This window comes from Alligator sinensis, unplaced genomic scaffold (assembly GCF_000455745.1).
Source record: "Alligator sinensis unplaced genomic scaffold, ASM45574v1 scaffold886_1, whole genome shotgun sequence".
Classification (NCBI taxonomy): domain Eukaryota; kingdom Metazoa; phylum Chordata; order Crocodylia; family Alligatoridae; genus Alligator; species Alligator sinensis.
In genome coordinates this window covers 2409811-2424405 of record NW_005842040.1, presented here as the reverse complement: position 1 = coordinate 2424405, position 14595 = coordinate 2409811, and the positions used below count along the sequence as shown (strand labels likewise).

The 14595-nt window shown below is 50.0% G+C and overlaps 1 protein-coding gene and 2 non-coding genes across 3 annotated transcripts in view; 1 reads left to right on the top strand and 2 right to left on the bottom strand.

The window, feature by feature from the left end:
- Positions 1-4312: 4312 nt before the first annotated feature.
- TRNAC-GCA lies at positions 4313-4384 on the bottom strand. The gene has a single exon. It is a non-coding gene; the product is annotated as a tRNA-Cys (tRNA).
- A 3977-nt stretch (positions 4385-8361) lies between these two features.
- TRNAC-ACA lies at positions 8362-8434 on the bottom strand. Its single transcript has one exon. It is a non-coding gene; the product is annotated as a tRNA-Cys (tRNA).
- A 5715-nt stretch (positions 8435-14149) lies between these two features.
- Positions 14150-14595, top strand: part of LOC102383538 (dickkopf-related protein 3-like) — a 3771-nt gene continuing 3325 nt past the window's right edge. The window contains exon 1 of the mRNA XM_006022599.1: positions 14150-14173. Coding sequence (XP_006022661.1) covers positions 14150-14173 — 24 coding nt within the window. The remainder of the gene's footprint in view (positions 14174-14595) is intronic.

The following is a 14595-nucleotide window of genomic DNA, read 5'->3' as shown; positions in this document are numbered from 1 at the left end:
TCAGTCAGCGCCAGGTTCTGTGCCCATTTTATGGGCATGTTAAATTCTCACTAAGCAGCTGCAGCAGCTTGGACCTGGGCAGTGTGAGGAGGGCATAACAGGATGAACCCTCCCTGAAGATGCACCTACAGTGACACCAGGGCTGCCACAGCCTGCTAGCCAGCCCTGGGCTCCCCATATGCTGCTGAAGACTCCCTGCCATTGCTGGTCCGATCACAGATCTCTCCCAAGCAAAACCTACAACCAGAACGTACCAACAGGCTCCACATCCCATGCATGGAAACCACTAGGAACTGGCCACTGGGAAGTGTCCTCCTGGGTGCTAAGAACCTGAAAATCTGCCTGTATGTGTAAGAGACCTCATGAACCCCTGTGGTCCCATTGCCTGCAATGTACAGAGCAGGGAAACTGAGGCACAGACCCAGGTCAGTATCCATAAGGGGCCAGACCCAGTGCCTGTGCCCTTCCCTGTGCTGTGATCATTGCGACAGCCCTCAAGAAACAGAATGTAGTCAATGTACCATCTTGGGAGCCAGGACAGACTGACAGAGGCAGGAAGGGAACCCAGGTTTCTGTGACCTTTCTGTGACCAGGCCAGCCTCTACCTCCCAGGGGATTCCCCAGCAGATCTCTGAGGCTCCCAGGCTGCTCCTCCTCCCCCAGGGCTCTGGTGATGGCTCTGTTGTACATGGGGTCTACCCTGACTCAGGACACATGGGTTTGGGCACAGCCAGGGCACAGCCCCCAGACCCAAAACCTGCTCTGATTCTTGGGGCTTAGTATGTCACATGGAAACTGACTGCAGTGAGAGACGCTTCCATCCCCTCCTTTTCCTTTTCTCTGGCCATAAATCATTTTATTTTAAGGGTAGGTTAAAAATACCTTCAGCCTGAGCCATTTAGAAGATTGCACCAATGTAGGTCACTGACACGGGGCTGGCTAATACCTGGCAAGCAGAGGGAAAAGGCAGAGGGGCCAAAGCCACAGGCCCTGGTGTTGGGGACTGGCCTTAGTTGGGATCAGAACTGCCCGTGCCCTGTGGCTTAAGGGTGTTTGGGGCTACGGTTCTGGTTCTTGCCTCTGGGCATCTCGATGGGATGAACACACCTCACAGATACTGCTAGAGGGTAATGGGAGCTTATAACCCCTGTTTTTCCCTCCACCTCTCATTATTCATCATTAATACTGTGACGCTGGTCTCTCTGAAGCTCCCATGCTACTTCTTCCCTGGTTGAACAGTGAGGTAGTGGAACAGACTGCCTAGGGAAGCTGTGGACTCTCCATCACTGGAGGTGTTCAAGAAGAGGTTGGAAAGCCACTGGTCAGGGATGATCTAGGCATAGCTTTGCCTATGTTCTACAATGGGGATTTTCTATGCTTCTGGGCTTTGCTGGTTGCCCCCTCCTGTCTTTTCTGCTACATGTGACAGAGTGTGTTCAAGCCTTCCTCAGAGGCATTGGGTGTTAGCTGCAGCCAGGGCTCAGGATTTTGACTGGACCATGCCAATGTACCTGCTGGGACTAACCCCCAGCAATTCCTGGCTAGAAGGTCTTGCCTCTGCTCAGGGTAGGACCGATCATCATGTTTGGGATCAGGAAGGACTTTACCCCATAGTCAGCTTAGTATGGACTGCGAGGGTTTTTGTCTTCCTCTGTAGCAGTGGCCCTCTACCTGGGATCTCTTGAGCATATAGTAACAAACATTTACAGCAGCAGGACATTAGCTGCCATGGTTCCCCTGCTTTACCTGTGGCAGGTTAGGGTGTTACGGCTTGTGTCGTGTCAGGGTTGATGGTAATTTTCTTAAGAGGTTAGATTATGGATTTATACAAGGTGGTTTGGATAGGGCTCATCCTGTCTCAGGCAGGGGGTTGCACTAGAAGACCTCTGGAGGTCACTTCCAGCCCAGCTTCTGTATGATTTCTATGAGATCTGTATCCATTCACATGTATGCTCCAGCTGCTGGCTACACAGCCCCAGCATCAGTGAACATAGTCTCTCAGCCTGCACTACAGCCAACCCAACACCAGGCAAGCACAAGCAGACCCTGCCCCCAGCTCCCATGGGGCAATGCCAGTATCTCAACCAGCCATGGTCTATTAGCCCAGACCCCTCTGTGAGAGGGCACCCATCTCTGAGTGGAGCACAGGCATGGACCAGCTTGGCAATTTCAGGCCAAAGAGTCCACAGCCTAGGGCCCCAGGCCCACACACCGCTCAGCTCCAACCTAGCCAGACTGAGGCAGCGGTGGTGGGCTGGGAAGGGAAGAGTCAAGCACTGGCCTCATGTGAGGAACTGGGGCTGGAGGGGCCTGGGGCTTGAGGCTTCTCTGTGAAACCATTTGCAGGTTACCATGGAGGGAAACAGATGTATCTGTCCAGAATGACCCCCCAATGCTGACCTGGGCTGTACTGGGTGCATTGCACTGTCCCCAACTTCCTCCCTGGCCACTAGAGACCACTGAGGGGTTGGTGTCTCTGGATGGCTTTGCAGAAGGAAGGGGGCCGGATATAGAGCATGACCCATAGCACAGCACAGCCCAGTTCATCTCAGTGCTGATCCCACAAGCTCATCCAGGACTCACTCGGTGGCTCTGGGCCTTCCTGCCCCGAACCATCGTGGACCAATGAGTCACTGCATCTGAGACAGGAGCAGCTTGTCCCTCACTGCTGCCCCCTCACTTCACCCCTCACTTGGAGCAAGCCCTGGGACCAGGCCTGCAGGGTATGGAAAGCTGAGGGGCACACAGCCTGGTTCCCCTTCCAGCTCTGGTCATAGCCCCATGGAGCTGCCAATCCCCTGCACTCCCATGCTGCAGCCAGACCAGCTGCCCCTGCCTTCCTCCCCACTGCCCCATGCCTGATCCGGGGTAGGGTTATCAGGAGGGTACCAGAGACAAGGGCAGCTTGGAAGATTTGAAGGAAGCATTTGCTTTGCTCTTGCTGTGAGGCTGGTGGGAGGCAACCTGGCCTCGACCACTGCCTTGCATCCTACCTTCTTTGAGACACAGGCTTTCAGCCTGCCTTACATTCCACTTCTCCCTGGCAAGTCCCAGCCCAGCCAGCCAGCAATGTGCAATCCTGCGCTGGCATTTCCAGAGGCAGCTCACCAGCCACATTGCCCTCCTGCCCCCTAGTGCCCAAGACCTAGAATTGCAAAACCTTAGTATCATCTTAGTTCAGAGATGATACCTTTTATTAGACCAACGAGGTCGGGAAAGCGCAAAAAAATTATCTTTCTTTGCAAACTTTCAGGCACATGCACTGCTCTTCAGGCTGAGGGAAAATTAAAGATGGTAAAAAGTCCCCAGAGGTAAAAAATAAACTTCATTTTGCACAGAGGAAGCTGAAGGTGGAGGTCTGTTCCTCTGGGTCCATGAGAGTTGCTTTGTGTGAGTTGCTCTTTGATGTGTAGATAAGTCAGGATGCTTTCCAAGCCATCTCCTTCCCTTAAAACCCTCTTATTTCTCCCCTCCCCAACAAATCCCCAGATGGATGCTATCCTCCTCATTGCATTCTCTTCCTCCTGAGCTTGTACAGTGCCTGCCAGGTTGGTTGGTCCCTGAACCCTACTGCTAGTAATCATGCTATTGCTCCTTTTTTCCCATTGCAAAAATCACCAGAGGGCTGGAAAGTGGATGAAAGAGAAGATGAAAAGAGTGTGGACCTGACTGGCTTATTCCAAAGCTAAGCAAACACCTAGTACCAGAGTGAAGGATGCAGCCTGAGTTTGCAGAAGATGTGGACTCCCCTAGGTATTGGGGCTTGCTTAGCTCCTTTTGAAAAGGTAAGCTACACCTGGACACCCTGCAGGGAGGAGCAATGGGATGGCACTTCCTTGGGGGGCAGACACTGAGAGCGACAGTACGGAAAAGCTTCTGGCAAGACTGGAGTGGGGAGGGGATTGCTACCTGGCATGCTGAACCAACCCAGGCCAAATGCTGGAAGTGAAACTAGTCCACTGCTCCCACAGTAAATGTGACCTCAGAACAGAAACAGGCCCCAGATGTTTCTCATGGTGTTTCTTGCTGTACAACGGCCACTGAAGAGAATCAGAAAAACAAATGAAAAAAGTGAAATGTTTCCAACCCCACCATCATCGGCTTTACAAACTCCTCAGTATGGAGGAGTACTTGGGATTTTCAGGTGAAAAAGAACTACCCTAAGGGAAATTAATATTACCCAGAGAAAAGATGGGTACTTTTAAGGCTAATATAGATCCTGGGACACTATCAAATAATTGATCACTAATATATTTACCCCAAAGAACATGGATGTATGACCATTAAAAAAAAAATTGCTTAGGAAAAAATGAGGGGGCACCCGGATTTGAACCGGGGACCTCTTGATCTGCAGTCAAATGCTCTACCACTGAGCTATACCCCCTCTGCTGGTAGCAGAGACAGGAAAGCATATTGTTACTTTGTATAAACAAGTCTAGTTATTCAATTTATCTCTGTAAGTATATATATACACACCCTTAAGCTGCTAAGGAAGAGGTGTTTGTGTTTGCAAATGTAATGACTCAGCACTGGGAATAAGCAGGCAAGGCTGTACAGGTCAGTTGCAGGATACTAAAAATCAGGAGAGCCTGATTCTCCTTGGTTTTCCAGCAGGGACCCTTATGATCAGCTTGTCTGCCCTCTTGCAAAGCAAAAGCTGGAGAGTCTCCCCAGTGACTCCTGCATTGACTCTCTTAGTTTCTAGCTCAGCCAATAAGTGCCTCCAAAAGCAGTTATGAGCCACAAACTGCTGCTGCAAAAACCTGGGGAGCTCTGTGTATGGACAGTAGGAGGGGTCAGCATGAATGAAGGACCAGAGAAGCCAAATCAAATATGCTTGCATATCCCCAAGTCAGAGCACTTGAGTCTGACCAGCTCCTACCTGACAAGGCCAATCTGAGCTGCAGCTCATATGGTTCTGACAGGCTCCCCTCAAAGTTTAGGCTCTGAAATTGAATAGCTTTGTGATGGGCTAAAGCAGGGGTGGCCAATGTGTGGCATGCATGCCACAAGTGGCACTGGCTGCCTCTGTGTGTGGCATGTAGTAGATTGGGGGTAGGGCAGGCAGCACAGCAGTAGATCTGGCAGGGAGCAGAAAGCAAAGCAGCAGATTGGGCAGGGAGCAGAAAACAGAGCAGAAAAATCAGCAGAAGGGATCAGAATGGCACTTTGGGAAAGTAGGGGGCTAATTTGTGGCATGCCTACCAAACAGGCTGCCTGCTGCAGCGTTAAAGGAAAGCAGATCATCTCTTCCAAGAGGAGCCCCTACATCCATCAGGTGCTTAGGAACTGGCACCAGTAAGGGGAGGAAAAGCAAAGCCTTTTTCTGCAGGGTATGCTCCTCACTGCATGTTTTGGAGCAGCCACAGAGACCATGAAAGCACTTGCATCTGTGAGTTGCACCTCCTAAATTCTCCCAAGGCTTCCCAGTCCCGCCCTGGCTGATTATGTCTTGTTGTACCAAGGAACAGTCTAGAGATGAGGCCACCACCAGGCTCATCTGATCTGGTTCACTTGATACATTGCCCCTCAGTCATTCATTGCTAAAACCATGGTTGCCACAGAATTAAAGGGTGCAGACAGAAGTGACATTTTTCTCCTGATCTAGCCCCAGAAAGTGCTCTACAGCCATGAACAAACACAAGTGCATGGCTGCAGACCTCTTTAAAAGGGCCTGATCCCGTGAAAATCTGAACCCTCATTACATGAAGGTTCAGATGAACACTCTCCAAAACACAGTATGTTCTGTAACGTGTCTGTGGAGCTCCCAGCCAGTTGTGTTTTCAGAATGGGAAGGGGCAGAGGGAGTTTGGTCCCAGGCTGTTTCAGCTAGCCCCTGCCCCCGAGGTAGGGGGCTCCAATCCACCCCCACCTCCACCACTGGCTGGGGAACCCCAAAAACAAGCTCCCTCTGCTCCCTTTCCCCCCTCCCATTCTGAAAACATCATCTGGGCTGGGAGAAAGGAGTGGTATTGCTATGGAGACTGAGCTGTAGGCTGGCAGCAAGCAGTTGGAATCCCCAACCCAGACACATCAGCGAGCTTTTGTTGTGTCCAGGATCATTGCAACTCATAGCATTTCCTGCAAAGCACTATGAGTTGCAATGGGGAGTTGCTCTTCTGTCTGCACCCAAAGTTGCCAGGCCCAGACTGAGCATAGGAGCTACACTTCAGCCTCTGATAGCCAGGCAGGGTTGTGGGACACACTGGGGTGGATAGTTCAGGCTCCTTGTTTTCCTGTTCTGGGTGCAGCTGCTTTCAAAGACAGGATCAGTGCATTGAAAAAAATCCCACATATCCTGAACGGCAGAGACTGGGGCCAGAGAAAAACTTGTCTAGCCAGAACTTACTGATAACAGCAAGGGTGAGAGGCAAATCTCATGCCTGTGGATGAGGCCCTCTGGAGACAACATGATTAACCCAGTTTGGAGCAGGCACCAGCCAAGCTGGCATCTCACTGCTGAATTTCCTGACTGCTGCGTTGCCAGGAGCTGGTTATCTGTAGGTCTCTGTGAACTGCCTGAGAAATGGCTGCTGGTAATTTTCATACAGGCAGCAGGATTAGCCAGAGACTCAAACTGTTGAGGGGAGGGGCAAGGGGGGAAAATACTCAGCTGGAGACTGAGAAAAGGAAACCACAGCGTTTGTGATAGATCCTTTGGGAGCCAAATAAATATTGGCTGTTTAAGTCTCTCAACACGCGAGCACCCCTCCTCCCCCCATCACACACAGGGAGCAAGAGCAGGACAGGCATCCTGGTTCCCTGCCCTTAGTTCCACCACAAGGCACCCTGCTTCCCAGAGCCAAGAGAACAATTGCCCTGTCGCCCAGACCAGAGCCCTATGATACTGGCCAGTTTTCGGAGTATTATTTGAAACCTGCTGTCAGTGGTGAGCAGTTCCCTGGAATGGAAGCTGCTATTTTTCCCTATTTTTGTTGTAAAAATATGTGTCTCTATATGCATATATAAAGGTTATACACACACACACACACACACACACACACACACACCCCTATATATATACACACACCTATATATATACGTACACCATATATATATGTATGTGTGTGTGTGAGTGTGAGTGTGTATACACACACACCTAGTCACTGATCATTGCTTTCTTAACCCACCATAAGAACTCACACACCCATTACAATACTTATACTCGTGGAAGGGCATTCCCGTGCACCCGTCCGCAAACCATCATCTCCCTTAAAACCCCTTGTCTCATAGTCCTGTTTTTCCCTATGCTCTAGCAAGAGCTATGGGGATCCAGATTTGGGTCTCCTTGCCGCACAACTGAGCCGATCTGAGTAGAAGCAGGAAGCTGCTCGCTGTACAGCCAGTGCAAGCTGCATTTCCCACAGAAGTAGCCCCAAAGAGCACCTGGATTGGAACCAATCCCTACTCAGTCCCCGGCTGCATATTGATCCCCTTGCCTGCCCTCCCCCACCCCTCTGCCACAACAGGCATTAGACTTTTGCTAAGAATGATGCCAAAATTGCTGGCAAGTGATGGGCTCTACTCAGTTCGCCATGACTCAGATACCAAGGAAGAGAGATTTTCTCCAACTTCCAAAGCTGGTCGCACTGTAAAGCAAAGAGGAAACCTTGTGTCTTCTTCACCTATGAGACAAGTAAGAGATCTGGCATCACTCTACAGCAGAGCTTTCCAAACTTTTCATGTTGGTGACACACTTTTTAGACATGCATCATTTCGCAACACAGTAATTCAGTTCCGGGGGAGGGGCCAAGGGAAGCAGACGCGAATAAGGGAGCTCCGCAGTGCCCTTCCGCAAAATTTTCTGCATTTCATGCGACACACCTACACACTGCCGCCGACACACTAATGTGTCGCGGCACACAGTTTGGAAAGCTCTGCTCTACAGAGACAATTGCCACCAGGCTGGCAATGACCAATGGGCAGAAGGGTTGACCTCCCATAGGGCAGAATTTTTGCCCCTCTGATAGACAAAGGCTTGTTATACACTGTATAATCATTGTACAGTAATCAAAGTGTCTAGCTCTGACCTAGAACATTACATCTAGGTTATTTAGTCTGGAGAAGAGAAAACTGTGGGCGGGGCGCACGGGCCAGATTAAATCATGGTCTTCAAATACCTAAAGGGAAATTATAGAGAGGATGGAGATAAACTATTCTCTGTGGCTGTAGGGACAGGATTAGAAGCAATGGAATCAAGCTGTACATTGAGGATTAGGAGGAACTTTCCGACCAGGAGGCTGGTCAAGCATTGGGGCAGGCTACCTAGAGAAACTGTGAAATCTTCATCCCTGGTAATTGTTAAGATTACCCCATCCCTTTGGGGCTGGAAACCAATCATAGTTCAAAAACAGCTTCTTCAGGGGGCACCCAGAGTTGAACTGGGGAACCTATTGATTTGTAGCCAAATGCTCTACCACTGAGCTATACCCCCACACCAAGGCCAGTGCATCTATGTATTTTTGTCTCACCCGTTCCCTTTGTCTGAATACATCTATACTAGTTTATTTACATCTATACAATCCATCCTGTCTAATGCCCCTCATAGTCTTTGTTAGGGTTTGTAACTGGGTGCTCCAATGAGGCAATTGCCCCATGTTTCACCATCATTCACTGTGAGGTGAAGATACTTTTCCATCAGGCAACAAAACCCACCTCAATATTTAGACAGAGGTCTCAAATAACAACAGCAACAGCACACCTCTGCCTAAAATTTCCCCCAACATGGGAGCAGGGCCCCCTGAAGCCAGACTCTGCATAAACATAGCCCTCCCAGACAAGTTTTCTGATCACATTTCTAATCTAGCTGTCCTGCTCTAGGTCTGTCCATCCTGTTCCACTTCATAGGTCTCTGTCTCTATTTCTTTGCTCTGGAGCTTCTGACCATCCATGCCTGGCCCTCCCCTTCCACCCAGTCCTAAGCACTAAACATCCTAACAAGGTACTAGTCAGTGGGTGCATGTATACATACAGTGGGCACATGCACTTTTATGTGCATTAGCCTATTTAAATGCACATTAAAGTGCCACTGAAAAAAACATGCTATTTATTTAATGTGCATTCAAATTGGCTAATGGACATGAGGCATCATTTAAAAACCATGCTCTTTAGTTAACACACCTTAAGATAGGCTAATGTGCATTTTCCTAGTACCTTGCAATGGAAGGAGCCTATACATAAGTGCAGAAGGTGCTCTGATGCACTGGAATTCCAGCATATGGGAGCAGACTTGATTAATCAAGTCTGCCAGAGCATGGCAATTACTGTGCTCCAGCCGCCTCCTGCATCTCATGTACTAGTGCCCTGTGGTGGCGCTTTAATTAGACTGGCTTTTTGAGCCACTCTAATTAAAGTGCTGCTCCTCCCACCTCCTGAGCACGTGTAAAAGTGCCTGACGGTACTAGATATAATACGTATTAAATAAAGCATGTTAATGCACACGTAGGCATGTCTTTTTGCATTTTGCAGCATTGCTTCTCAAAAAGGCAGGGGTTCAGGATGCTCTTCCTGTCAACTTGGGATCAGCAGGATCCCAAGTGGGAGGTTACTCTGGGGTTTGCCCAGGTCACCTGCACAAGGATGCAATCCTGGGATACTCCGGAAGTGGCTCTGAGAGCTGTTGCTGTCACCATCAGAAGATACCTGATGCTTCATTGCTAAGGGTAGGATCAGTCTGATCAGACTGAAGGTGTTAAAAAAACATGTGTTGGGCTTGAAGGTGGGGGGTTGCGGTGGGGAGGGACAAATACAAGATCAACTCAGAAATCATGAGATTTAAGCCAGCTATAAATCAGGGGGGGGGGGTTACAGGCCTGCTCCTTTCTGAATCTGTAGGGGTCCTATTCCCCTAGTGTTTTCCACCACCAAGCCAAGGGATGCACTGTTACAGCCTTGGGATCAACTGGCTAAGCAACAGCTCTGTAGAAAAGGACCTGGGGGTTACAGTGGACAATAAGCTGGATATGGGCAACAGTGTGCTCTTGTTGCCAAGCAGGCTAACAGCATACTGGGCTGCATTAGTAGGAGTGTGGCCAGCAGATATAGGGAAATAATTATTCCCCTCTATTCTGCATGAGTGAAGTCACATCTGGAGTACTGTGTCCAGTTTTGGGCCCCCCACTACAGAAAAGATGTGGACAAGCTGGAAAGAGTCCAGCAGAGGGCAATGAAAATGGTTAATGGGCTGGGGCATATGACTTATGAGGAGAGGCTGAGCAAACTGCACTTATTGGGCATCTTTACACATGTTCCAGGGTGGCATACAGGCACTTTAACTAGAGCAGCTCTTGGGAGCCACTTTAATTAAGCACCACAGCATCTCATGTATTCAGCATCCCACGCTTCAAAATGTTGGCGGGGGCATTTTAATGAAAACTTGTTCAATGAGCTTTAGTTGAAACATCCCTGCCACCATTTTGAACAATAGGGACACTGAAAATTCATGATGCTGAGGTTGCTGGAGCATGCTAATTAGTTGAGTGTTCTTCGACATGTTCTAATTAAAACATATTGGACTCTTGTATAGGTGCCCATTCAGTTTGCAGAAGAGAAGACTGAGGGGAGAATTGGATAGCAGCCTTTAACTAATTGAAGGGTAGTTACAGAGGATGAAGCTAAACTGTTCTCAGTGGTGGTGGATGACAGAACAAGGATCAATGGTCTTAAGTTGCAGCAAGGGTAATTTAGGCTGGATATTAGGAAAAACTTTCTCACTAGGAGGGTGGTGAAGCACTGGAATGGGTTATCTAGAGAGGTGGTGCGATCTCCATTCTTGGAGGTTTTTAAGGCCTGGCTTAACAAAACCCCGGCTGGAATGATCTAGTTGAGTATGGTCCTGCTTTGAGCAGGGGGGTTGGACTAGATGACCTTCTGAGGTCCTTTCCAACCCTAATTTTCTATGATCCTATGAAAAGCCCCTGGTGGGGAACTGCCCATGGTCTAGAGCATAACCAAGAACAAGGCAGACAAGAATTTTTCCAACTATTTGAGTTGGTCTAATAAAAGATATGAGATTTACCCAAAGAACTTTGTCTGCCTATGTCCTTAGACCAACATGGCTATACCCTATACCCCTGTAACCAAGAACAAGGAGAGGAAGGGAAGAAAGGGATCCAGTGAAGACTGAACTAATTGACTGGAGTGGGATCTAGCAACGGAAATGACACAGGCCCCAGTGTGAGGGGGCAACCCAGACCACAGAGCAGAGATTCCATCTCTGCCTCCTCAGTGGCCCTGGGTGACATTCATAAGGACAAGATGCATCTACTCCTTCATCAGGACTTGCATTGGGTTCTAGCCAATGCCTCCTGCTTGGCTGCCAAGCCTGGTAAAGAGGTCAGGAAGGAGGGGATGGATAAACACCATTGATTGAGGATGTAGTGGAGGCATTGTCTAGGGAGGAATCCACTCAGCAGCAACAGCTTGTTTGCCCATTCCCCTCTGCCCCCCTGCTGGGCCAATTTGTCCAGGGGAGGAGGAGATAATTCCCCTGACACTAGGTAAACATGTCATTTGCAAATCCATTAAGGAAGGTGCTAAGCATATCACCTTGGGGCTGGGGGGGGGTTGTCATCATAATGAGGTGTCAGGTCAGGGGGAGGCATTAGATAAACACTTGGCAGGATGCTCCTAGGAGGGGGCAACACAACTGAGGACCTCAAACTGCTGTACAACATCAGTCCAGAGGTGAGGAAACTAAGGCACAGGACACGAGGAAGTGACTTGCCCAGGGTTACACAGTGAGGCATCCCTCACTGGCCCCCAGGACTAGGAACAGAAGCTTCCCCTGTTCTCCCTACTGTCCTGCTTCAGAAATGAAACCCTGATGCCTAAGCCCTGCCCTCATCACTACACTGCACAACCCTGCTGGAGCTGGAAAGAGAACCAGGAATCCTGGCCCTCAGTCTTGAACCCCGAAATAGAAGGGACAGCAGCAAATGGCTGGCTCTGCCTGAGGAGTGATCACTAATAGGCAGTGAAGCCAGGCTGGGGCCTCTGCTCTGGATTCCTTTTAGCCCTCTGTGGCTTGAGCTGTAGGTGATAGGATGTGAACAAAGGCCTTGCAACAACTGCTGGAGTAAGTAGGGCCCCATGATGTCTCCCCAAAGCAGCATACAAAGCCCAGAAGCATGTACACATGTTGGGCTCCGACTGAGGTTGTATTTAGACCCCAGGGAAGACTCTTCTTGATCCCTTCCTCACGCCAGACCCTCTCCCATCCCACAGTTGAATTAAACACCAGCAAGGAGCAAATGCAGGTCCCTGACCCATGCAGCTGTGGTCTAGGATTAATCCCAATGTCACTGGCCAGCCCAGACACACCCCAGACTAGCCCAAAGATCCCCATTGCCTGGAAGCTTGCTAGAAATCATTTTGTCCTGGAGAGGATCATAATGCATTACCCTCCCCCCAAACACCTCAGTCCCAACTCTGGGCCCAAGCCCTGCTTGGTGGCACTGTGAGAGGGAGGTTACAGCATCTGCCTGGTTCTCTATGTTGTACCCCAGGCTCTGCCCCATACTTCCTGTGTGACCATGGGCAAATCACTTAACCTCTCTATCGCCTTTCCCTCCACTTGTACTATCACCCTGACAAAAACATGCCCTCACTGAGGTGTTAAGCAGCCAACAGCAGTTCTTATCTGTTGCTCTCTGGCAGAAGCTGCAGCCATCAAGGCACTGTCTGGACTCAGTCTGGCCTTTGGCTTCTGTCTCACTGGTCTAAAGGGGGGATGGTAGGTCATGGGCAGACTCCACTCCTCCACACTCTTGCTTAGGCATATGCGTTGAAGGTCTTGGTGTGGTCGCAGGACCCTGTACAAGCAGATTCATCGGACAGCTAACTAGATCTCTTGCGTGTCCACCATGATCCAGAGGATCAACAGTTGCCTACTAATACTGGGGTATAGCAATCCTTTGCCTGCCTTGTTTACCTGGTCTGTGAGCTATCTGTGGCCAGGGCTGGCTCTTCAGTGTCATTAGAGGAAGTAGTTAATAACACTGCTAGTGTTAGCACATGCTGACAGATAGGGGCTTTTCCCTTGGCAGCCTTGTGAAAAAAATACTTCTGGTCACGGAGCTGACTCTGACCGGCTGGGTCTCATCACAGAAGTGAAACCGACTGGCACATCTAACTTACTGCCCTCAGTTCATCATGTGTTTCCTCTGTCACTGTCTGTGTTGCCTGTACGTTGGAACTGGGCCAGGACACCAGATCTAGAATGCTTTGATTCTTTGTGGCCCGTTAATGACGGTTATTCCAGTTCAGTTATTATTTATGACTGGTATTGCAATAGCAGCCAGCTGAGATCAGGGCTCCATGGTGTTTGGTTCTGCAGAAACATAGAGGAAAATGTGGCTCTTGTCCCAAAGGTCTGACAGTCTAAATAGAGAAGCTAAATAGCTAAAGGAGAAACTGAGGCACAGAAAAAGCAAGGAGAGAAGTAGATTCTAGACTGCAGGCCTGTGATATAAGCATCACTGGACTGTGGCTCCTTGGCCAGTTGGAAAGGCTCAGTCTGGCTGATGATGAGTGACAAGGCCTATAAAAGCTGTGCTTCCCATGCACAGCACCTCCGGGCACCATCCTGGGCATGAGGTGGGTACAGTCCTGGGAAGGACTCACTGCCAGCTGGATGGTATACTGGGCTCTGCATTTTGCATTGACCTTAAAACAAACACAGCAGCTGGACCCTGGCTAATGGGGGTGGTGCGTGTGGCAGGCCAGTGGGACCCAGGGGCTGCCCCAGACTCCTTGGTGTTTCTGGAGCCAGCTGGCCAGGGGGCCATTTGCTCTGGGGGTTGCTGTGCGTGTGTGCATGGGAGGTGGGGGGACACCATTATGTTAATCTTTTAACTCCTGATAGCCACCTCCTCCTCATTAGCTGGTCAAACAGTTTTAGCAGCAGGGGCTGAGATAGGGCTCCCTCTATATAAACCTGGAGGCCAGCACTGTCTCCTGCAGCTCCTGAGAGCAGGTCCCCACTCTCCTGTTGCCAGTCACCATCATGTGGGCATTGCCTGCCAGGCTATGGGTCCTGTCCTTCCTCCTCTGGCCCCTGCCTGTTGCTCATGGATTCATCTGGGCCTGGATGTACTCTCTGCCCCAGCACAGCCCAGATGAAGCAGCACTCTCCAAAAGCTCCAGCCCCATGGCCAATGGCAAGGACCTCCAGGTAAGTGACAGTCTGCATCCTGCCAGACTTGCTTGCAAGCGACGGTGGGTCAGAGTGGGTCTGGGGTGCTTCTCAGCCTCCTGGATACCTTCATGGCCTGGGATCTCACTCCTGCAACGTGGGCAGAGTGTGGTCCAGTGGTTAGTGCATGGGAGGTTTTATTGGGGAGGGCAGGGTTGCCTAGTGCAGCATTTTGTGCCTGAGCCACTGGTGCCTCCTGAATCTGGGGGGGCACCCGCAGAAGCCACCACCACCGGTGGTCCTCTCGGGGGGGCACCAGCCCTGCCAACAGTGTCGGTGTCACCCCTACCAGTCACCTATGATTTTGTGGGTCATGACCCAAAAGTAACCCATATATTCTTGGTCGCAAGAATATATCAAAGGGTCACGAACAAACTTTAAAAATGGATTCTCCTTTAAAG